Raw genomic sequence first — 23,241 nt, forward strand, 5'->3', positions numbered from 1 at the left:
AGATGGATGCTCCTGCCACGGGCATGTGTGCGCACACACACACAAACACACAGACACAGAGACACACAGATGCACACACACAGAGACACACAGAGACACGCACACACACAGAAACACACACACAGATGCACACGTGCGCACACACAGAGACAGATACACACGGACAGACACACACACACACAGATGCAGACACAGACACACAGACACACAGAGACACACACAGGCACAGAGACACACACAGATGCAGACACAGACACACAGAGACACACAGAGACACACACAGGCACAAACAGACACCCCCCGACACCCCCCCCCCCTTCCTTGCAGCATTACTGACTGCAGCCAGCACAAAGAGGCCTGGGGGGACCTTGTCCCTCCTGCTGGCCCCTCACTGTGATATGGGGGCTGCTCTGTGGAGCCCGACAATGCTGACAGCCCAGCTGGAGGGCTCACTGCTCACCTCCTTCTGCTTCCCCTCCGCAGCTGCCCTCACTCCACCTCCTGGCACCAGTGATAGAGGAAGGAGGGGTGCCAGCCTTGCTAGCCGCAGCGCTGCCCACATCCCGCAGGACTGGGCCTGGGCCGGTTCTGGCACATGGATGGGTTTGCAGTCCCACGTCTGCAGCTGGAAGTAGCTGCAGGTGACCCAGGAGGTGGCATTTCCAGCGCAGCCCTTGGGCATAGAGGAGGACGGGGGGTCAGCCCACCACATGCCTGCCCCATTGGGGCACTCAGGAGGGATAAACAAAAGGAGCTGAAAGTCTTAATGCATGATCAAGATTATGATTTAATTGGCATAACAAAGGCCTGGTGGGCTCAGCTACATGGCTGGAATATTAATATGGAAGGATGCAGCTTGTTCTAGAAAGACAGGCAGGGGATTAAGGAGGAAGGTATTGCTTTGTATATTAAGGCTGTGTACATTCAGTTTGCAATCCAAGGAGAACCTAGCTGCCACCCTGCTGCAGCCACCCCGCTGCACACCAAGGGGTTTTCTCTGAGCAATTGTCATGCTCACCCAAGGCCTGGAACGTGATGGTGATAGAGAATGTCCCTACCCGAGCGGCCTGTGTGGAATCAGGACAGCAGGGACAGGCTGTCGAGCAATCACTCTGAAGGCATTAGAAGTGATTTTTTTGGGGGAGGGGGAAGAGGTGAGCACAAGAGAAAGGCTCTGGCTTTGCTTCTAACTTCCAGGGTATGGGTGCAGAGGGTGGGGGAAAATATGCGGGGTGAATGTGGCCAAGACATGAAGGAGCACCTCGTCTCATGGAGGGAAAGAGCCAGAGCCTGGGACCAAGAAAAGGTACCTCCATGGATGCCTGGTCTAACATGCTGCTTTGAGCAGGGCCAGTTAGATCAGGGTGCTCGAGGCTTTGCTCAGGGACAGTTCAAACTTCTTCACAGACAGAGAGCCCAACCCTCTGTGAGCCCTGGGCTGGCCACCCTCATGGGGAGAGTCTTGTCCTTACACCAAGTCCCCTGAGCCCACTGGGTCTTGTCCTGCCCCTGTACACCCCAAGTGTCCTGTGCTCCAGCTGCCTCCTACCCCCCATTGCTGGCCATTTCTGCCACCTGCATCTCACCAGCCTGGCTGCAAGGAAGCTACCAGAGACCATGCCAAAGGCCACGGCAAGCTGAAGAGCATCCCATGCCCTCTCTATATGATAAGCCTTGGACTGTGTGGCTGGGGAGTGGCCAGGAAGCAGGTGGCCAGGTTTGAATGTAAATGCATCGGCTTGGAATGCAAAATCAGGAAGGCCAAAGGGAAATGACAAAGGATTCAGCAAGCAAGGCAATGAGAGCATGTAAGGAGGAAGGAGACTGGGCAGAGCTGGGCTGATGCTGCAGGGTGGGAAGCGGAAAACCTTGATAGGGATGCTGCAGTGCTGGAGGCATTCACTGCCTCAGTGCATCAGCCTGGATCAGCTGAGGTATGCAATTAGCACCTGTGAAAGGGCAGCAGCTCTGCTGGGAATGGCTGGGGAGCTTGGAGAGACTGAGTGGTGCAGGCAGGCCAGGCCTGGCTGCCCTCTCTGTGGATGCAGGCAGAGCTGGCAGCAGGAGAGCCCAAAGCAGGAGTGCTGTGGCCGAAATGGTAGAAGGGGGGGGCGAGGGGCTGGAGCAGCAGAAGGGTGATGCTGTGTGGCTCTTTAAAAAGAAGAGAAAACCACAGTGCTCAGTGCAGCTTTGGTCCCCTGGGAAACACCAGGACAAGCAGCAAAGCAGTGGCAGGACCCCCCAGGACAGTACGTGGCGGAGCAGCCACAGATGCCAGCTTCTCATGGGCAAACTGTGGCAAACCCAATCTGATTTTCTGCTTTGACAGAAGAATGGGAAGTGCAGTGTGTATGTCTTGATGTTTGTAAGACTTTTGACACAGATTCATAAAAGAAGCTCAGAAGCAAGCTGCAGATCATGTTCAGTCTAACCCTGCTATAAAATGAGTGCTGGTCCCAGCTCAGATAACCACCTCCAGGCTGCAGCTGCCAGCAGGTGAGATAATGGGATACAGGACTTGCAGAAAAAATAGGAAGATAGGAAGAGTGGGAATTATGTTGGAAGGCAGATTCCTGACCCCAAAATCTCCCTCCATGCCACCCTCACTGACAAATCAGATAGGCTTGGGGAGCAGGACACCATGCAGCACAGCACAGGGCCAGCAGCATCCCAGCATAATCATGCTATTGTATAAACAAGAAATGGGGAGCAAGAAGGGAGTAATTCTGGGGGGAAGGACCTGACATTCTCATAAATCACAGCAGACCAAGGGGTCAACAGCAAAAAAGGGGCAAACATGATGCCAGGATGCACAACCAGGAGGGCGTTGGAGATGCTGGAGAAGGCAGCTCTGTCTGGACATTGCCCTTTGGGCCAGTTGGAGAGGATCTAGGGAAGGATGTCAGAGACCTGGAAAACATGACCAACAAGAAAAACTGACAAGAAGTGGGACTGCTTAATTGGTAGGAGAGAGCAGAGGGGGCTGCAGCAGCAGTCTTCAGGAATGTAAATAATTCCTGCAACAAGGAAAGGGTTAATCTGCCCATGTCAGATAATGGAAGGAGAAGGAGGCTTAAATTATCACAGGGAAATTCAAGGTAGACACTGGGAAAAAAATCTTCCCGGTCATGATGGGGGAGGGGCTAGAGTCTCCATTACCAAAGTTTCTGTGAGAGCCGGGTCCCAGGAGGGTGGCATTAGCTGGCATTAGTATTAGGTGGTCCCAAATGTTCCCTCATTTCTGGGTACAAGCATATGGAAAACCCTTAAAGCACAGGCCTGGCTGGCTTCACAGCCTACAAAAAAGGAAAGGCAGGACAACTGGGCCAGCCCTGAGAATAACCCCTAGAGACCTAAAGGGATGAAAGGGTCTGGGGGCCCTGAGGGGCACACTGGTATCATCCCACAGAGCCACACAAGGAGGTGCTGGGACTCAGATGCCAAACCAGCTTTGCCTGGAAACTGACAGTAAAGCCAGGGCTGGAAAAGTCACATGAATGGACTTTTGGGGTAGAGCAAAGCAGGTGAAGCTCATGTGGGCAGCAGACCCCATGTCACGCTGGGTGCTCAACAGGAGCCTGGGGAAAGAGAAGCATAGTGAGGAAACCTGCCTGGAAGCAAAAGCAGTTGGCATTGGTGAGAGCAAATGTGTCAGGGGAGAAATAGTGTTTAAAGAGCTGAGGGCTGTGTAGTTTGAATTTGTGAAGTTATTTCTGTTGTCTCCACTCAGGGGTGGTCATGGCCAGTGGCTCTGCTTTAGTTGCACACACAGGCTGAGCAGAGCTCACATGGGAGGCAGGTGATGGATATTCAGGGACCTGGCTAATGATGAGCAGCTTGTTAAGCACCTTTCACTCATTAATTGGAGGGGTGATTAGAAGCACCTGTGAGCTGGCAGCTCTGAAGCACAAGGAGCTACAAAACTTGAGCAGAAGGTAAGTCTTGGGGATTTTACTGAGAGCACCAGGAAAACTGCTGTGGGCAAATCTTCTTCCTAGCTAAAGCAGCTGCCTCTCTAGAGGGTGGCTCTGGGGTTAAGTTTGACCAGATGAAGATGACAGCTCCTGCCACCATCGCTTGTTGCAGCAGTGCTGTGTGGGGTCCGTAAGATAAGGGTAGTGGGTGCCGATGCAGTGTGGGGCAGGGGGCACATCACATCTGCCTGCTCAGGCCTTTTCTTCCCAGCCCAGAACTGCAGCCACAGAAAAGCAGCAGTCAAAGATGATTAAGGCTAAATTCTCCACAGATGTGAAGTTTCATGTGTAATTCGTGCCCCATATGTATCTGTGAGATGAGGTGGGCTGTGATATAGTGTCCCAGGGATACCCTCCCTCAAGGTGTGTGTGGGGCCTGTGGGGAAGGAGGCTCCTGGGTCCTTGCTGCGTGATCCATCACAAACACCCACACCATGAGTGGGGTGCAGTGTTGGACAGTCCCCAGGTTTACAGCAATGCCAAAGCAGAAGGCTCATCACAGGGCCAGGGTGACTGATGGCACCAGGCATGGCAGCTCTGTGCCAGGAACCACGATGGTGTGGGGGACTGGCCAGGAAATTCCCAGTTCCTGGGAGCACTCAATCTCCTGTGATATCAGTCATCTGGGGCAGCAAAGCCCAGGAAACTGGTTAATAATCCCACAGGAAAATTGACAATAGCAATCATGTAATTTAACTGACAGAAGCTCCTGAGGGCAGGGGAATTTCCTCAAATAACCATATCCAAGGAAACTTCCATCCCTGAAGGTGGAGTTTCCAGATGAAGCTTGTCTTACAGACTCCCTAGCCCAAGGCTGAGGAAACACCGGTCCCTGGGGTCCCCTGTGTAGGCTGGAGGTCAACTGCTCCCACTGCAGCCTGGCAGTGGGGAGCACGGGCAAGGAGAACCCTGCAGGCAACAAGCAAAGCCAGAGCCAAGAGGCATCTGGGCTGCGTCATCTCCAATCCCACGCATTGTTTGGCCTCTGCTTCAGCTGCCCATGGAGGAACCTGCCACCTCCTTGCTGTCAGCTCCAGCAAAGGACATCTGACATGCGGGAGTTTCAGCAAGGGTCATCCCAGGAGGACTCCTGGAGTCAGGGGGCCCTGCAGTGCCCACAGGCCTGAGCAAAGGCATCCAAGCATCTCACCTGGGTTCAGAGCTGCTTTTCGGACCTTGCCCTGGAAAGTTAGCCTATTTAAACCTAACCTGCCACACTGATCTTTCAAATACTGAATTCTGCCCTTCTGCTAACACTGGTTAATGAGCCATGCTTGCTTACAGGCTGTGCAGGGTTTTTGGAAGTCTTCCCCCTCTGGCTGCCTGCAAGCTCTGTATTTCAGAGGGGCATAGGTGTGCTTCAACAGCTGGGAAGGGAAGGAGTGTGCTGCTGCTCTGGAGTAACCCCTTCTCCATCCTGCTGCACTGGAGCCGGCCAAGATGTGACCACTGTGGCAACTGGTGGAAAGGGGGTTCCCTGCCTGCTCACCCTGCACACAGCCCGCAGCTTGCCAGGGTAGCTCCAGCCCCTTTCTGGTTTGCTGCCTCACCAGGGACGCTCAGCTGTTGAGCTCTGCTCCTCACCTACTTTGCAGCATGGCAGGGGCTTGGCTGACACCCCCTTTCCCAATGGGACCTGGCAGCTGGACCCCTGTATCTCCCTTGTCCAGGTTGCTTGGATGTCACTGCCCACTGTCAAGTGCTCCCAAGCAAAATCCTCCCCAAAGACCTTTGTAAACATAACTGATGCTTTCGCTGCCAGTGTTACTCTGCGGCCTCCATCTCTGTTTCCTGGCTCCTGGCTCTGGCATGGCCCCTGCTCCCCAGCTGCTGAAGAGGACCCATGGCTGCAGCCGCTGGACTCGTGCACAGGAAGGGCCACCAACACAAGCAGTGTGTATTGCTTTGAGGATGTAACAGCATCGTCAGTGAGGGCTGGTAGGTCTTGCTGCGGTCTACCTGCAGAACCCTGGTTGAGCCTCACAGATGGTCGGTCCCAGGCAGTTCTCCCTGCGCCTTGCACTGGGCTGTGGTCCCATGGATAACACCCTTTGTCTTTGGTGCCAGAGCACAACTTTGGAGCACCTTCCCACAGCTCTAGCCTTTGGATGCTCAGCATTAGAGAATATCCCCTCCTAGGGCATAAGAAGGTTGATGCAGGCAGAGACAGAGTTAGCCAAATTGTTTCCCAAAGTAATTGATCTTTGCTTCAGGCAGTGCAAACCTTTGCAATATCAAAATCGCTTTTGTGATGTTCCTGAATCGGCTTAAGAGAGTTTGTTCTAGGGGAAGAGACAGACACATTAAGTTTTGCTCTAAAAGATGTGATTTTATATGACCTCTGGCAAGTGCTCCTCAGGCCAGAGACCAAGAGGCTCACCAGCCTCCTGAGATGGTTCTGCATGGTGTCTGGTTCACAGGCACAGGGCTTATGTACTGGAGTATGTGTACAAACCCCATGACTTGCGTTAGGCCTTCTGTCAACGCCTGAACCATTGAGGTAGAAGAAGAGCAGAGGCTGAGCAGCCCAACAGCCCCATCGCACTCAAAACCTGAAGTGACAGACACAAGTCGTGCTTGTGGTGTGTATAGGGGGGAGGATGTTTGAGGGTGCTTGAGCTGTTCTGGCTGCTGGGTGCAGCACACCCAGGCTGACCGCAGCCCCTTGCTATGCCAGAACATGGTCCATTCACACCAATGACTCCAGTGCAATAACCTTGGTGGTTTGTATCAGCGTGAGCAATCTGTTTTGAGATTCGTTGCTAGAGAAAAAGGATGCGGTAAAACCAGAACTGTCTGCGGATGTGCATCTGATCAGACTCTAAGGTCCAGATGTGGAAGCAGTCTTGTACATCTACTATAAAATCTGCAGGACAGCTTCTAGACAAAAATACCCCTCTGCCTTGCTTTACAAATGGACCATCAAAGAGGGATGGGAGAACTGAGGCTCCTGGTCCTCAGTTCCTGCTGACCTCCCTCTGGAGGGCCTGGATGGAGGTCATCATCTGGTGGTGATGCGAGCTGAGCTTCCTTTCTAGCATGGAGCTGGCACTGTGTGGCCAAGCCATTGGCATGGGAGGATGCACAGCAGGAGCTGAAGGATCCTTCACTCACCTTGTGCTGGGACAAACGTCCATGGCAGCTCGGGAAGACTGTCTTGTGTGTAAAAGCTCCAGAGCCCCAGCAAAGCCACTAGCTTGTGAGGAGGCCACAGATAACCATCGGAGACAGCCAACCTCCCCAGAACCAGGCAAGTGGTTTGAGATGTGCAAACGTACAGATGGCCACAACAAACAAAGGGCTGCTACATCAGCAGCTGAGACTAATTTACTGAGGTGGACAAAGCCCTGTGTCCCCTGTACCCAAAACCACCCCGTGGCTAACAGCAGCCAATTGCTCCTTCAATGACCACTTCAGACCACTTTGGAAACCTGTGGAGTGGCTGCCCTGTTCCTGGGTGAGGGCTGCCACTGTGGAGAATATTCTTTATCTCCCTCAGCTTGTGTAGTGGGGTGGCACAGCAGCAAGAGGGAAACCACACTCGCTCTGCCTGCCCGTGCCTGCGAAATGGGCACAGACCCCAGCAGCCCAGGCTTCGCAGCACGCAGGCGGGCATGTTTCTTGCAGGCAGTGCTGGAGCATCCCCCTCTGCAAGAGGACAAGTTCAGCAGGGAAACACTTGGCATGTCTTCAACCTCAAGGGACTCCTTTCTTCCCGCTGCTGAAGCTGTCCCTGCAGCAGCCCGTGCCCGCCCCTGCCGCGGCAGCGTGCCTAGCGTGGCGTGCATGGCTGCCCAAGGGCTGCACAGACCTGCGGCACGCTGGCTTGGGCACACACAGCCATCTAGCCGAACACACCGCAGCACGAGGTGTGCCTGGGTAATCTGTACCGCCACTGAATATTAAGCAGGTATTGGAAATCTCTGGGGCTCCTGTCCAGCAGAAGGAGTGCAGTCAGTACTAGCCTGCAGGCAACGGCAGGACACTGCACTGCTGCTCAGCCATGGGGAGGCTGCACCTTCTGCTGCAAAATCTGCATCTTGGATAAATCAGTGACATTTGCAGGAGTCGTGTGTGGTGTCAGAGGTCTCTGTCCCTGGTGGCAAGCTCAGACCTGGCTGCTCTTTGCCTGCCCAGGCACAGACACACTGCACGTGGTGGCCTGCGGGTGGTTGTGCAGTGGTGGGTGCTGGTGTGCAGCACCTGCTAGAGCAAAGTCAATGTCCCAGTCACACAGGGGACATGATTCAGGTCACACCCACCAACCTTGGGACATAGCCCAGGAGGTTGTGCCCAACTCCCTACAGACCTTGGAAGTCTCAGGACCTCTCTGTTAAGAGGAGTACACCTTGGGTACCACCAGGCCCCAAATGATGCTGCTTCTGCCACTTCAGGGACACTTGCCAGGAGAAAGGCGTAGGCACCTGAAGAGTTGATGTCCCAGCAGGAGGGTCGGCTGCAGATCAGCCTCTGCCTCTCCCACTGATGTTCTGTGAAAGCCAATGAAGTGTATTATTTCTTCACTTTCTTTTGCATTTCTCGCTGTTGCCTAGCTGAGATGCTGTGAGCAACCAACTTCGTTTGCATTTTGCTTTTCCTGATTCCAGTTAACATTGGTTTCAAGGTAAGTACATAACAGTAAGACATTTCTCCTTCAGGGTGGGGCACATCTGTAAATCAGGGCCACAGTGGGTGTTCATGCATGCAGTGGACAGCACAGTATCCTCCACCTGCAACATAGCAGGTATCGATGCAGGTAACAACGGCCCCTCTGTGCATCCTCATGCAGAGCTGGCCGTGCTCCCCAGGAGGAGGCAAGTCCCCTGTGGACAGCAAGGTACCGCAGTGTCCTGAGCAGAGGAGTTTGTCCAGAGAGTGTCACAATCCCTCTTTATAGGCACAAATAACAACAGCAACAGCAGTGACAACAATAATACTGTTTTTATTACTGATATAATATTATTATTTCAAATCAGATCAGAAGGCGGTGGTCCCAAAGGCTGGCAGGAAGGTGTGGCTCCAGGTGATGCTTGATCCCAGCTCTGTTCAGCTGAGCGTCCTGCATTCATAGGTGTTCGCCCTGCGTGCAGGAGGATTTGGGACTAGCTGAGCTTGGGACTTAATCCTGCTTTCCAGAGCAAGAAAGGATAAATGGGAATGCTGCAGAGAAAAATTCCTGCCTTGCTGGGAGGAGCACAATGCTATACTGGTCTATGCAGTGGACCTGGAGGAGGCATGGCATGGGGTGTGTGTAGCTCTGTGATAGAACTATCCCTTGGCCATGTCCTCTGTATTTGATGTACATGTGTGCAGTGACAGGCATCCCCAGAGCGTGCCAACACTGCCCAGAGGTGCTGCCTGCTCTGCCTGGGAGCCCTCCGTGACTGGCAGAAGAGCTCTATAGCCAAGGGAACAGCACCTGGGGAAAGCCGGGAGGCATAAAGGGAATGTGCACGATGGACAGCACAGGACATCAGTGCCAGCCGGTGCTGAACAGGCCAGGACTTCAGCGGCTGCAGCGCAGGGCTGTGCCAGCACCACCCTGGGGCCCAGCAAGCAGGATGGCTGCACTCAGACGGCACTGCACTCGGTTAATCAGCCCAGAGTCCCAGCAGAGCTAATTAGCTCCAGCAGAGTTTACTTCTGATGCCGGAGAGAACTTGCTCAGGGCATCTTTCTATCAGCCGGGAGGACAGCGTGCCTGCAGGCTGCCGGCCCGGCGGCCCTTCCCCAGCGGGCAAACCGCTCGCGTCCCCGGGCCCCGGCGGGGCGCGGCCCCGCGGCCAGGGGGTGCTGCTGCTCGGGCGCCGGGTGCTGAGCAGGTGGCGCCGTGCGAGCGGGCCCAGGCGCCCCAGCCAGGTCTACTGGTGCGGGGCCGCGGCGGGCCCGTCTCACTGCCAGCCGCCCCGGGCCCGGCCCTTGCCGGGCGGCCCGTGCCCCGGGCCCGCCGCTCCGTGCCCCGAGGCCGGCGGTCCCCCGGACCCGCCCCCGCGGCCTTTCCGAGCGGGCCGCCCGGGCGCCTTCGCCACCTCCCAAGGCCTCAGGCGAGCCCCGGCGCCGCGCCGAAGGGGAGGGCGGCGCGGCCCGGCCGCAGGCCGCACTCAGCCCCGCGCCGTCCGCCGCAGGCCGGGCCGGGCCGGTTCACATCCGGGGAACGGATAGCGGGCGCGGACGTGGAGGGCGCGGGCGGGGCGGCGGCGGCGGAGGGCGGTGCGCGGGGGCGGCGGCGCGGCCAATCGCTGCCGCGCTCTCATCGGTGCAAACAGGAGCACAATGGAGCGAGCGGCGGGCGCGCTGCAGCCAAGCTTGGCGCGGGCGCCGCGCGGCTGACGGGCCGGCCTACCAATGGACACCGGCGCGCGGCGGAGGGCAGCCAATGGGCACTAAGCGGGGGCGTGCCCGGGCGAGGTTAGGGTGTCCTTGCAGGGTGCTGGGCTAAACTTCACCAAATAATAGCTGTTTGTATTTGGGCGGCCGAGGAGCCATTTTAGGTAAGTTCTGCCCCGAACTTTTGGGTTCGCCTGCCCGGCGCGACCGGGGGCGGCGGTGGGGCGGGGGGCGGCGGCGGGGCCGTGCCGGGGCGGCGCTATGAATGAACTCGGCGGCGGTGCGGGCCGCGGTGCGGGCGGCGGGGCCGGGGCGGCCGCTGGCCCTGTCATGGCTCCGGCCGCGCCCCCCCCCCGGTCCCCCTCGCCGCCCTCCCCCGCCCCCCGGGCGCGAGGGCCGCCGGTGGCGGCGGCGCGGGGGGGGGGCCGCGGCCCCGGCACCTCTCGCCGGCCCGACCTGCCGCCCGCCCCCGGCCCGGCGGGTGCGGGGAAGGCCGGGCCTAGCAGGCGCCGGGCCGGTCGGTCCGGGCCCCCCACGCAGCCGCGGCGGCCCCGGGGCGTGCGGGGGGCCGGGGGCGGAGGCGGGGCGGGCTCCCCCCGGCGCTGCGCCGAGGCTCCTCCCGGCCGTGGAGGGGGGAGTGATGTCCCCGGCCCCGCGCCGAACTGCGCGGCCGCCCCGGCGGGGGGATGCGGGGTGCCCGCGCCTGCCCGCGGGGCATCTCTCCGCCGTCATTCCGGCCGCAGTGCTCAAGGAAATCGATAATTGAGACTTTAAACTTGGCGGGCGGGGGAGAAGCAGGTCCCCGTGCGGGCCGGAGGCCCCGGGGCGCGGGTTTCTTGCTGCGCGGCGCCCCCCGGGGTGATGAGGAGGGAAGGGGGCAGTGGGGGCCGGGGCCGCCCCCCGCCGCTCGGCCTCGCGGTCGGGGACCCGGGCCGCTGCGCGCGGGGCGGGCGCGGATCTGTTGTGATATTGCAGCCATGTCACAACAGAGGCATCGCAGTCACGTTGGAGTCGCGTCTCGTTCGCGCTGCAGTCATCTCGCCGTCGTCACCCTGTCCAGCCTCGTGTGCGCTGTTTTGGGGGCTTCGTGGTGGGCTTCGCCCTGTGCTCACCAGTGGCTTGGGCTGGCGATTGAGGTGGATTTTAGCCTCGATCAGTGAGGTTTGTAGGGTAAACGCAGTGAGGGAAGTGCACGCAAGCAGAATATGGAAAGATGAAGAGAAATGGCCTGTGAGTATTGCTGCCTAGCGTGCACACCCCGTCTTGGAGGTGCTCATGTTTTCTCCGTTTATCGATTTGCCTTCCTGACAACTACTCTAAACTTGCAGTGAAGTCGGGGACCGCGGGGGCCTGGCAGGCTGCCTCGGCACACAGGGAGCTGGTTCTGCTTGGTCTGCTGCTGGCCTCTGATGTGATGGAGCTTTTCAGTAATTTTGCTATGAAAAGTGCTTGGTTTATTTCCTCAGTGACTTGGGATGCATTTTAGACAAAAGCTCAGGCGTTTTTGTTGTTTATCTCCTACATGGGAAATGCAGCAAATGCTTTTGGGGTTGGAGAATGAGAGGAGGTGGTGGAGATGGTTCGTTGTGGTTGCACAAAGCATCCCATAGGTCTGTACAGAAGTCTCCAGCACCCCTTTGCAGTCCCTGGCCTCCCAGGGCCTCCAGAGGGTTCTCGTGGGCAGAGAGATGTGGTTGCAGTTGCTAGATGTTTGGTTATCCCTGACCCCTTCGGTTGCAGGGCTACAGGTATTTGGTGGCTGGTGCTGCCTGTGTCTTTTTAACTGGTGTGGGTTCAGTTGGATTAGGATGTTGCCAGAGGGAACGCTAAACTCTGTATTTTCCTTGCCGTGAAGTGTTGCTGTTGCTTTTGGGCTCTGTTCAGGTGATGGCACAGGAATATGTGCAGCCTCACCTCTCCTCGCCTTTTGTTTAACTCATTCACACGGGAGCTCTGCTGTGCTTCTTTGCAGAGAAATTGTTGTTTTGGTCTGGCTGTTATGAAGCAATAACAGCATATTTTTTTCTCTAGGAGTAAATTCTTCCTGGAGTAAATAGGTTGTTTCTCTTGAAGCTTCTGGCCTCTGACTGGGTTGGTTTTGTTCAGGGCTGCCACTGGGTTCCTTTCCCACTTGTTTAGTGGAAAATTGATTCCTATTCCCCAACAGAGCTCAATGTTGTCTGTTTGCTTTTGGAAAGCTAGTTCTGTCCATCATCTCCAAATTGGTACAGCTGCCTAAACTTGCAGGTCCTTCAGGAGTGTTGGATGTGCTGCTGAGTTTCCTTCTCTGCAAAGATGGGAAGCATGCGGCAGTGGCAGGGTGAAGCTGACTGAATGTTGCCCCTCAAGTGCTTCAAGCTGTAAAGCATGATAATTAGTAGAGTGGCATCTGATCAAAATGTCTGTGTGTACCTTGTGCAGCAGAGCTGAAAGTATGTATTATTATTCTTAAAATAAAGGCCAAAGTCAATGAGGGGACTTGAAGAAAGACTGATTTTGGTTCACTTTCACTTTTGTAAAGTTTGAAGGCCATCCCACAGCTGTGGCTGTTTATTTCTGCCTATTGTCTCATTCCTCCAGGCAGAAATGTTGATTGCCCTGTTGCTGAGAAGGCAATTGCAGCCCCTTGCTGCAGGCTGGTATGGATGTGTTAAAAACTAGCTTGTGTGAATCTGTGAAACTAAGGCAGCTCTTTTGCTGTTTCTCAATGCTTGCAGTGTGTGGATAATGTGCATTTCTTGCAGAAGGTGCTGTCAGGGGCCCTTGTTACCTTGTTCTGAGCGCTGCTGCCTGGTTTGGTAGTATATGCCTTTTTGTCGGCTTGAGTTTACCTCTCCCTCCATCGGCCTGTGTGTTGGTGTTAGGGGAGAGTGGCTCTGTCTAAGCTGCTGGTCTTTGAGCAGCTGGCCCTGGATGTGCCAGTGTTAGCCCCGATGGTCAGTACTGTGGGTATTTTCAGGGTCTGTTGATTTCTAGTGGCTTGGTGGGGGAGGCTCTCAGAGGAATGTCTTGTTTTCCTGATTGCTTTTTACTACGGTTTTTTTAACAGGAAGCAAAGCTCTGTCTTCCGTCGTTGTCCATCCCCCCCCCCCCCCGAAGTGTAATCACAACCTTGATAGATCCTTTCAAATTTTCACAAGAGCTTCTCCAAAGACATAAACTTTTATAGGTGGATAATGTAAAGTGTTTCACTTTAATGGTTTGTGTTGTTTCAAGGGGGGTTTGCACAAGCAAGTGAGCAAGATGGCAAGGCTGAGAGCTCAGCTGCCAGAGCAGGCCTTTGTTTTTTGCATGAAGCTGGTAACCAGTGTGCAGGAGTAGCTTGCCCTTGCGAAGGGGGGGAGAGGGTTGATCAGCCTTGCACTGCGAGTGAGCCCTTGGTGCAGGAATGTGAACTTGGTGTGTTGAGTCTGGAAAGCAGGCACATGTGGAGAGGTTTCTCTGAAATTGTCTTTAAGAGACACTGGCAAGCACAATGGTTGGATGTCTCACTGGGCTTCAGGGGAGCTGAGATGGCTTGTTTTCATTGCTCCTGTAAGTAGCTGTGAAAGCATTTCTCCTCTCTTGTCCCCGCTTTCTTACTTGGGACAGTGGAATCGGTCTGTGGTGTTGGTGACTTTGTCATGGTCTGTGAAGGCAGAAGCAGAGCTGTTGTTGGGGGCCACCAAGCTGTGTGAAGGGGAGAGATGATGCACTGGGTGAATGGTCTATATGTAGTTGAGTAGCACTGGTTGCTGCGGGCAGAGCATTGGTGACAGTGCGCAGGGTTTGTATGGTGGGTTCTCAGCTCCCTAAACCCCCGTGAAAGCAGAGTTACCCTTCACCCTGGGAACAGTGGCAATGTCAGTGCCTGCGTTGCCAGCGTGGTGGTGGTGGAACCAAAATCCTCTAAGAAAGTGCATTGAGCTGCAAATGCTGTGCTGAGTAGCAGCTGCCCCAGTCAGCCTCCAGTGATCCTCAGGCACGAGCCCCTGGTGGAAATAACAGAGCTGGGAAAAGCTGACCAAAGCATCAGCAAAAGGGGAAAAACTTGGTGCTGTGAGTGTCAGCTTGTGACACGAGGATACTCGGGTTTTGCGTTCTAATATCTTGGGCTGGTGCATTATGTTTTCTGTGTGATAGGACAATGCCTTCAGCTTTCCCTTATATGGGAAAATCTGGTATGCAGCCTAGCAATCTGCCAATACGTGGCTATTAATTTTTAGTATTGTTATGTTGGATGTGTCCTGTCAGCCTAAGAAGTAGGAAATACCTGGCACGCTGTAGCTGGGCTTTAGTGTGTGAGGCAGGTCCCTGACAGTTAACCTGGGGAAAGGATGTAGCTGTGCTCTGGGGAATGCCTGAGCATGCTCAGCTCCTCGGGAAGTCAGCTAAAAGCTGGGAGAGTTTGGTGCCTGGGCGTAGGGATCCTGCCCTAGACTGCCCTTGGGCCCAGTGCTCGCTGAGGAGCTGAGGGCCTTGGTCACATTGGCACCAAGGAGGTCAGTGGAGCACTTGACCGGACCTTTGTGCATGGACCATCCCCCTGCGGAGGAAGTGCTGCCTTGAGGTTAAGGGGTGCCTGCTGTTTTAGTGCTGCAGCCTGTTGCCTCTAGGGGATTCCCAGCCTGTAGTGAGCACAAATCCTGCTCTAACAGGAGCAAACCACTCTTTTCAGCCCAGAAAAGAAAGTGAGAAGTGTGGGAACCGAGTCCCAGTCCCTATTTGTTTTCACATGGGTGCTAGAAATGTACTTGCGGAGGTGCGTTGGGTATGGATCAAGGAGTGTGGGTGTTACCATGATGATGAGATGTTGGCTTGGCCATGGGGTGTACATCACATTTTCCAGCCCTGATTTCCCTGTGAGGGATGCTGCTCAGTAGCAGTCTGACAACGACATTATTAAAATTTATCCTAAGAGGTACAGCATGCCTTCTGCAGTCCTGCCTTTGCCCTAACTTTATGCAGCTCTAAGCAGCCTGGTCTGGTGGGAGGTGTTCCTGCCAGTGGCAGGAGCATTGGAACCAGATGATCTGTAAGGTCCCTTCTGACTCAAACCATTCAGTGATTCTGTAAGATTGCATTAATATGGATAGTGTTGTCCAATGGGTTGTTTTGGGGTGGTTGTTTTTTGGATTGGTTGTTTGTGGTGGGTTTTTTTTTGTTTGTTTTTTATTTGTGATTTTAAATTTTTAATTGTGATTTTTTAAATTGTGATTTAGACCTCTTCTAGTGAAACTTTCTGATGCTTGTCTGGCTCTTTCTGCTGTTTGGCTCAGTTCTTATGGGAAGTCTGTGTTAAAATACAGGTAACTATTGCTTTCTTTTGGGGTGACTGTGCCGAAAGCAGCAGAAAGTTACATTTGGGGGAAGTGACACTTGTCAGTGTCAATTTGCAGAGTATTTGCATTTCCTAAACGTTTCCATAAAAGTGTGAGATTTATGGAGCCCTGCTTTGCATTAGAGTAACAGGAGGCAATATCTGGGGTCTGGCTGGTGGTGTCCCAGCCCTGTGAATGGGCTACATATCCCTACTAACGTGCATGTCATTGCAAGGGGAGGGATAGGTAGGCAGTGGAGGTGCAAGGTTGTTTCATTCAGTATCTCAGGTGGTCCTAAAGCATGTGTTTAAACTGTGGCCTGGGAGCTCTTGCACTGATGCGTAGGTAGAAAAGCATGAGCATGCTGTGAGGGACCCCAGGCCCTTGTCCTGTTGACACTGGCCTGCTGGCAGTATGCCTGGGGAGGAAGGAACGTCAGACCTTACTTCCCTGAGGGTTGCTAAAACTCCCTAGGCTCTAAGACCTTTTGCCCCTTCCCACCCCGGGAGGTATCTCATTTGCATTTCTTTGAAGGCAGAAGCAGGACTTCAGCTAATTGAAGGACTTCAGCTACCAGGCCTTCCAGGTTAGCAGCCACTGCTGGGAATTTTGGTCCCTCTGCGCTAGAAATAGACATTTGTTATGTGGATGTAGTTGAGTTTCCTTCATAAAACTTCCAGTTGTTACATCTCCCTTCAGAAGTCATGAAGGTAATTTGATAACTAAGCTCTTGTATGTGCTTTCTGGTTTTCATTTTGCATTTTAACTTACGCTCAATGGCTACTTTTGAAGGTGAAATCCAGCGTTAGCAATAACGTGCTAGTGTGCTACACAGGAACAAGAGTGGTGCAAAGTTATGGGGAACTTTCACTTTTTTGACATATAGGTAGGTGAAGTATTGGTTCTTTAAGAAACATTAGTGCCTTGTTATATATGTGCATTGAGGCAGAATTAAAGTTAGTCCTAGATACAAGAATAAACATTAGTGCTTTGCTATAGACATGCTGTGAAAGCTGCTATTTTTGTGTGAGCTGCTGCCTTGAGTTCTCTAGGTCTTGTGCACAGAGCACCTTTAACCCTAAATGGTTCCTCCGCTTTGGTTGAACTGAAAGTATACTTAAGATAAAATGAAGCTTAAGTGTTAGGTGTCTGTTAATTGAAGATCAGAGAAGAGAGATCCATTCTCTCATGATGACTTCTATATACGTGCATGGTGCATCCTTGCTGTACCGTGTGCTCACTCAGGCTGGGAAGGAGAGCAGTGGGGTGTGGGAATGCACAGCATATTGCTCTTATTTATATGCTTCTCTGCTTGTTGCTTTAGGGCAAGCAAAGCCCGGTTTCTCAGTGATCTTTCTCAGTCCCCGTAGGGTGCCCCTCACCAGGGTATCTGAGCTTTTCCCGGCATGCACTTTTGTGCATACATAAAGGCAGGTTTCTCTCCTCCACCGCAGACAGCAGAGACTGTGCTGTTTGTTCGCTGTGCGGTAATGATGTGGGGAGACTGACTGAAACAAGGCTTGCGCTTAGTGTGAAGGTGCTGAGGTTTGTGGTTACTCTGATTTCTTCAGAGAAGTGGTTACAGATTTGTGGGCCAGTCACAGTGACTGCTCCACCTCCTTGCTCCAGGGCAGGGATTTCTGTCTGAGAATAACATAGCTGTTTTGGAGTTGGGCCAGTCCCACATTGTGCTTTGGGAGTGAGGGCCAGGGTCCTGAATCCAGGAGCGGGTCACTGTGGGCACAGGCTCGTTGAAGCTTTTGTAGTTGTAATTTCAACAAGAGTGGCCTCTGCAGGAGCCCTGTAGCAAGGTGTGACTCTGCAGGCTTGCAGGCCATGTGTGTTTGAATACATACAGCTGTGCCTACATCTGACAGGGCATAGCACGCGTGTGTGGAGATGTGGTTATCTGCAGATGCTGCTCTCTGGTGTCTAGAGAGGCTCTCTGCTGGCCACTTGGAGTGGGCTGTGATATTGGGGCTGAGGAGTTCTGAACAGTGCTTGTAAACCTTTCCTGATCCAGCTCTACCTCCTGTTCTTTCTGTGACCCTGAGCTGGGGGAGAGAGATGTTTGACAGAGCGGAAGTGGATTTCTGGACTTTGTTGCATGCTAGTTCCTCCAGAGATGTCTGTTGAAGGAAGGGGTCAGAAAATGAGTAGCTCATCTAGCTACAGAGGGAGAGGAGATCTGAAAACCATGTTGGCATAGACTTCTGACAGGTACGTGCGGTAAGAGTAGGCTAGGACATGAGTCTGTGGGACCCACGCTCTGCTGCTGTGTCCAGAATTTGCTTGCCTGGTCTTCATGTTCCTGTATGTCAAAGCAGAATGACATCTGCAGGCCTGCCAGGTGGGCAGGGACAAGAGTCTCATGGTAGTTTGATGCAGCTGATGCCACATGCTTGCCTCCTGGCTAGTTGATGCCATGAAGATGGTGCTGGTTAGCCAGGAGAGTCCTGGACATGGTGGGTATCTTCTGTGTCTGCCCGGAATTAATGCAACTTGACTCCAGGAGAGACCCATAGCAGCTCTGCCCATGTGCTGTTTGAAGGGGATTGCTGTGTGCAGAGGTCCCAGCTCTGCTACAAAGGTGGTGCTCTGCCGACAGCGCCGGTGGTTGCAGCTTGGGCATGCTCTGACAGGACAGGTGGGTTCCCTCCCTGTGCAAGTGTGGACCTCCAGCCTTGCGAGGCTGATGCTCTCTCCACTGCTCCCTAAGCTGAAGGGCTTTATGAGCTGGGACAAGAAGGGGCTACTTCTCCATATGTGCTTTTGGTAGCATTTTACTTGCGGCATGTCTGGGCAGGGCTTTGGGTGCTTGCTGTGTAAAAAGGCTACCCAAGTATGTTAAAGAATTGCCCTGTAGCTGAGGAGGGAACCAAACCTGGCATTGCTGAATGCCAAGCACACAAGGAATCGATTAATCTCTATTTTGGTGCTTCTCTCTCCCTCCCATGCTGGCGTGTTTCTTGGGATGGTGCAAAGGCACAAATGCAAGGAAGCATTATGATGATTGAGAGGAATGTTTCCTTACAGATGGCATCTGGATTCTGGAGACTGTTCTTCAAAGTAGCTTCAGCTGACATCATGGAGAACTTTTATCCTAGAGAGTTAAATTCAAAATAAACTGGAAGCCCTTGGAGGTAAATGACGGAGTTACAGTCCTCGCAGGGCAGAGCACTTGAAGTGGAGGTGCATTGTAAGGATGTGTTCCTGAGGACTGTGGGGTAGTGACACTGCTTGGGTAGTTAGCTACATTTTGCTTTCTCTCCCTGTTCTTTAGATGCTTGGGAAAACAGGTCTGATGCTTCAGTGTGAAAGCTCTTGGGCCTCGGGAACAGCAGATTTTTGTCTGTTGCTATTTTGGGCTGGGGTTTGCTAGTTGCTCTTAGGATGTACAGGCAGAACAGATGCCATGAGCTGTGGGACCTCACCACAGCATACAGTAAACTCTCAGGCTGTGATTGTTTGGGATTTTGCCTTCCTGGGTGCTGAGGAACAGCTTGGCTTCCCCAGTGCCTGGCAGTGTCACTGGCAGGGGTCTTGCCAGCCAACCTTTCTGCCCTCTCCTGGGGCAGGGTGGCCTGGGTTTGCAGCACTGGCAGGGCAGTTGCAGCCTTTGCATGTGCAGCAGCTCCCCTCCACAGGGCAGCATCAAGTAAGTGACCTCTGTAAACTGCTAGTGGAGATGCCCTGTATTTGGGGAGTGAGCAGTGTAGCAAAATGTCATTTTACTCCTGGAGGTCCCTTCTACTCCTCCTCCAACCTTAGTCTGTGCTCTCTCGCATACAGTTGAGCTGAGCTTCCTTTGTCACCTGGGTTTTGAGACCCCTAGGACCAAGATGGCAGTGCTGCCTAGCCTGAAGGAGAGCTGCTCACTTGCCACAAGCCAATGTAGCTTCGAATCAACCTTCGGTGCCTGTGCTCAATAACTGTGGCGTGAGATGTGGCCACGGTAGGCCAAGCAAGGCAGGCCCTGAGTTCGCTTCATGCACCGTACACCCCTCCCTGTTCCACTTGCTGTACATGGACAAGGCATTTGGCAAAACAGTGGCATCCATCCTGCTTCTGAGGCCCTGGAAAAGCACTGAATGTGCTCTCGTGGCCCAGCTGCTGGTGGCTTGTTCACAGTTCATTCAGGTCTTGACTTGGATATGTTTCTTAGGGCACATTCCCATGGGCTATTCAGTAGATGTAGCAGGGGCAGGCTGGCAGGAGGGTGTAAAGCCTCGTTCACAATTTTACTGTGGTTATAGCAAGGGGGCAATAGGGAATAATACAAAGCCAGCAGGTAACAACAGCAAATGGGGGTATGGGGACACCAGCTGCATGGTTGGCAGAGGTAAAGGTGATCTGCTATGGAGGTCTATGGCAGGGAGTTTCAACTGGAGAAGACTGACAGAAAAAACGAAAAGGATGATTTTCATCAGTACTAGACTCTGCAGTAGGGTCTCTGGCACCATTTGGATCTGTGGCTGGTGATGCTGTGCCATCCCAGCAGAAAATCTGCTCTGGGTGTCAGTTGTGCTCTTCATGTATATCTACAGCCAAGTCTCGAGGTGCGTTGCAAGTGCTTGTTCATCCTCTCAGTAGCTCTGCTGTGAAGGCTGATTTTTACCCCCATTCTACAGTTGGAAAATAGAGGCACAAAGGGCTCTGATTGCCTTTGAGTAGCTGTTTGCGTTGTGGCAAAGCTGTTTTCTGACAGCTTGACTTTGCTGTGCAGGATATTAACAACAGCAAGAGGGGAAGATCCATACTTTCAGGAATGCCATCTCATTTTTTGGCAGTCTGCCATGGGATAGCTTGAGTTTGGTGCTCTTCAGTGTGTATAGCTCTCAAGCAGTAACCTTATAAAAGGTTCTTTGAATTGTCCAGCTGTCAAGGTCTACTGGTTGAGCTGGCCTTTGTATACCTTTTGTACTAATAAAGGTGCTGTGGGCTAAATTATGTGCCTGGTGGCATCTTTACAGGGCCAGTGACCTTGAGGATGGACTTGGGCAGCTAAGTGAAGTTCCGAGTGCTTGTGCATGAAAAATAAAAGGCAGCAGGAAAATGTGCAGATTGTGCAGGGTGCTGGTTTCTGCTGAAATCTCTATATCCCTCCTGATAGCTGGAGAGCAGCTGAATGGTTTGCCCTGTTGCAAGAAGCCTCTGAAGCAGCTGGCAGTAACCCCTGTGCTCCCAGGGGCCCAGTAATTCGGAAGAGGCTTTTCTTATGCTACTGGGAAGTCTGGCTCCTCATGACCACTGGTGCAGGAAGGCAGTAGGAGCTGATCCCACTATCCCATCTGCTCGGGGTAACAGCCAGACACTTCAGAGAAGAGAGCCTGCTTCTAGCACAGAAAGTGTGTCCTCAGAGCTACTTTGTCTGTTTCCATCTAGAATGTAGCTAGGCTTGTGTTGTCACTCTGACCTGACACTTTGCAGAGTCTACTTGGCAGCCACAGCACATACTCCCCTTGGTATGCAAGGCTCCTTGCCTTGTGGAGGAGCAGGCTAAGGAAGGGGAGCTGCCCACCAGGCATCTTTTTGGTTACTGGCAAGCTGGTCCTGCAGCTGTGTTGCACTGCTGTTATGAGGACTGCGCTTTGGGCTCCCGGCAGGCAAGGAGAGAGGCTGCGAGCTGCCTGCCTGCTGCCTGCAGTGGGGTACCGGAGGGGTAGGAGGGCTCCGCGGGAAGCTGTGGAAGTGGCAGTCTGCCATAGGCTTTATGGGCCTGTGCAGCTTGGGGCTCTCCTGTAGCACATGGATACAGGTACTGTGTTTTCCCTTATTTTAAAGTAGGAAATTAAGTACTGGAAGTGTGATGGGATAAGTGTGAAGGCTTTATGGCCACTGGCACAGTCTGTTCCCTGGAAACCCCGTTCATGTCCTTCTTTGCTGGCTTGCTGGTCAACATGATGGGACTGGTGAATAAGCAGAAGGAAAACTTGGCACTGGTGATGGGGAAATGGCTTGTTAAGATTTGGCAGACAGGGCAGTTAATTTGGCCTGTGTGGTGGACAGGGTTGAATGCCACACCAGAGCGTGTTTGTGTTTAATGGGGAGCAGAGGTCTGGAAAATGTCACATCAGTGCGATGGGCTTTGCTTATGTGGCAGGAGCTTGAGCTGCTGATGCTCTTGACAGGGCATGCAAATTGTGCTGGTGAGGTGCCGCCTTACAAGTTGCTGCTGCGGTCCCCTGCTTGTGCAGGAGTGCTGCATGTGTTCATGCACACAGCAGTGCACCCTCACCCATGAAATCCTGGCTGTTGACACCGCCAAGGGTGGTCACAGGCCTGCTTGTCTGTAGGAGCCCAGCCTGCTCGGTGCCAGCTATGAGGCTGGGCAGGCCTGGCCTACCCCCTTTTTCTTGTCTGCATACGTACTGAACTGTAGAGATGTGTTCTATTTTTCCTCTGGTTTTTGCCTTGCTGATGTTTAGGATTAAAATCCACTGCCTGGGGCTTATTAGTAACTGTTTAGAGTGAGATTCTTGGCCTGCTGATCAGAAGACAACAGACATAGGCTTGAGAAACCTGTTTCGCTCCTGGCAGCTCCTGCACACCAGGGCAGCAGAGCGATGGTGTGGGAAAGGTGTGCAGCTAATGCTGGGTGCATACCATGGTGGGGAAGGGGATGCAACTAATGGTGGTGCATCCCCACTCTGCAGACGGCCACCCCTCAACCCCCAGTGTCACTTGGGAGTGGTGTGTCCCCTCGTCTTGAGCTGTCCCTGAAGCTGATGAGAGAAATACATTGTAGGGTGAGCTCAGATCTGGTTTTCCTCTCTTCAGCAACAAGCTGGAGTGCCATGTCTTCGTGCGCATGCTGGTTGGCCAGACATGGCTTTGTGTGTCATGATGTGCCTGTGCTGAACAAAACCAAAGGTGTTTCCAGCCATTCTGTCGTTTTCTTTCCCCTTGTGCTGTTGGTCCCTGCTTGTCAAAGTGAGTCCTCAGTTCTCAGCCCTGTGGCAATATGCAGCTTTGAAATAACTGCTGAAGGTCATTGTAGTTATGGTCTTGGGTTAGGAGCTGCATTTGAAAACTCTCCAAGAAGGAGCTATTGCTGTTTCTGCCATGTGAGCTTGTCATGAGAGTCATGAAGTACAGCTGATTGAAGCTGCGTTACCAGGGGCTGTAGCCAGCTTGCATGTGCTCTCTTGCTTGTTGGGTGCCAACAGAGCATCCTCTGTGCACAGGCAGTGGCACAGTCCCAAGTGTCTCCCTGGGGTCTCTGACACGGCTGTCATTTTACAGCTGCGAGCTTGCTTGGGAGGGCTTGGGAGCAGAAGTGTCGGTACTGAGCAGGCATTTTGCAGGGGGAATGCTGTGCAGCACTGCTGTATTCCTTGTCACATGGAGCAAGTGGCTAGGAGGTTGTGGCTATTTCTTGCTTGCCTGTCAAGGTCTGTTGCTTGTTCCCTGGTGGTGTAGTTGGGTGTTCTGGGAAGGCTCTGCATGGCTTGGCTGGCAGGATTGCCATGTGCACTGGGTGTCATCAGCAGACTTCTTGGCTCTCCTGGCCTCACAGAGAGCATGGTTAATTACCCCCACTGCTTTCTTTGTTTAAAGGTTAAAATATTTTCAGAACAGAAAATTGCTTGGAGCACGGAATTGACTCCTCTGGGGCTGGCTGTTGGTGTGATGCTCTG

The 23,241-nt window shown here is 53.5% G+C and overlaps 1 protein-coding gene across 13 annotated transcripts in view; it reads left to right on the top strand.

Moving 5' to 3' along the window:
* The first annotated feature begins 321 nt into the window (after positions 1 to 321).
* Positions 322 to 23,241, top strand: part of CHD6 (chromodomain helicase DNA binding protein 6) — a 102,780-nt gene continuing 79,860 nt past the window's right edge. For 3 of the 13 annotated variants that reach the window (XM_080405335.1, XM_080405322.1, XM_080405323.1), the window contains exon 1: positions 322 to 10,465. Coding sequence is in view for 9 of the 13 variants with exons in the window: in XM_080405332.1 (XP_080261458.1) it covers positions 11,163 to 11,531 (369 nt within the window). In the remaining 4 variants the exon portion in view is untranslated. Of the gene's footprint in view, positions 10,466 to 10,512; positions 11,532 to 23,241 lie in introns of those variants that run through there. The other 10 variants (XM_080405332.1, XM_080405326.1, XM_080405334.1 and 7 more) reach the window with 7 other exon arrangements.

The sequence above is a fragment of the Falco punctatus genome (genome assembly GCF_963210335.1).
Source record: "Falco punctatus genome assembly, chromosome: 10".
Classification (NCBI taxonomy): Eukaryota; Metazoa; Chordata; class Aves; order Falconiformes; family Falconidae; genus Falco; species Falco punctatus.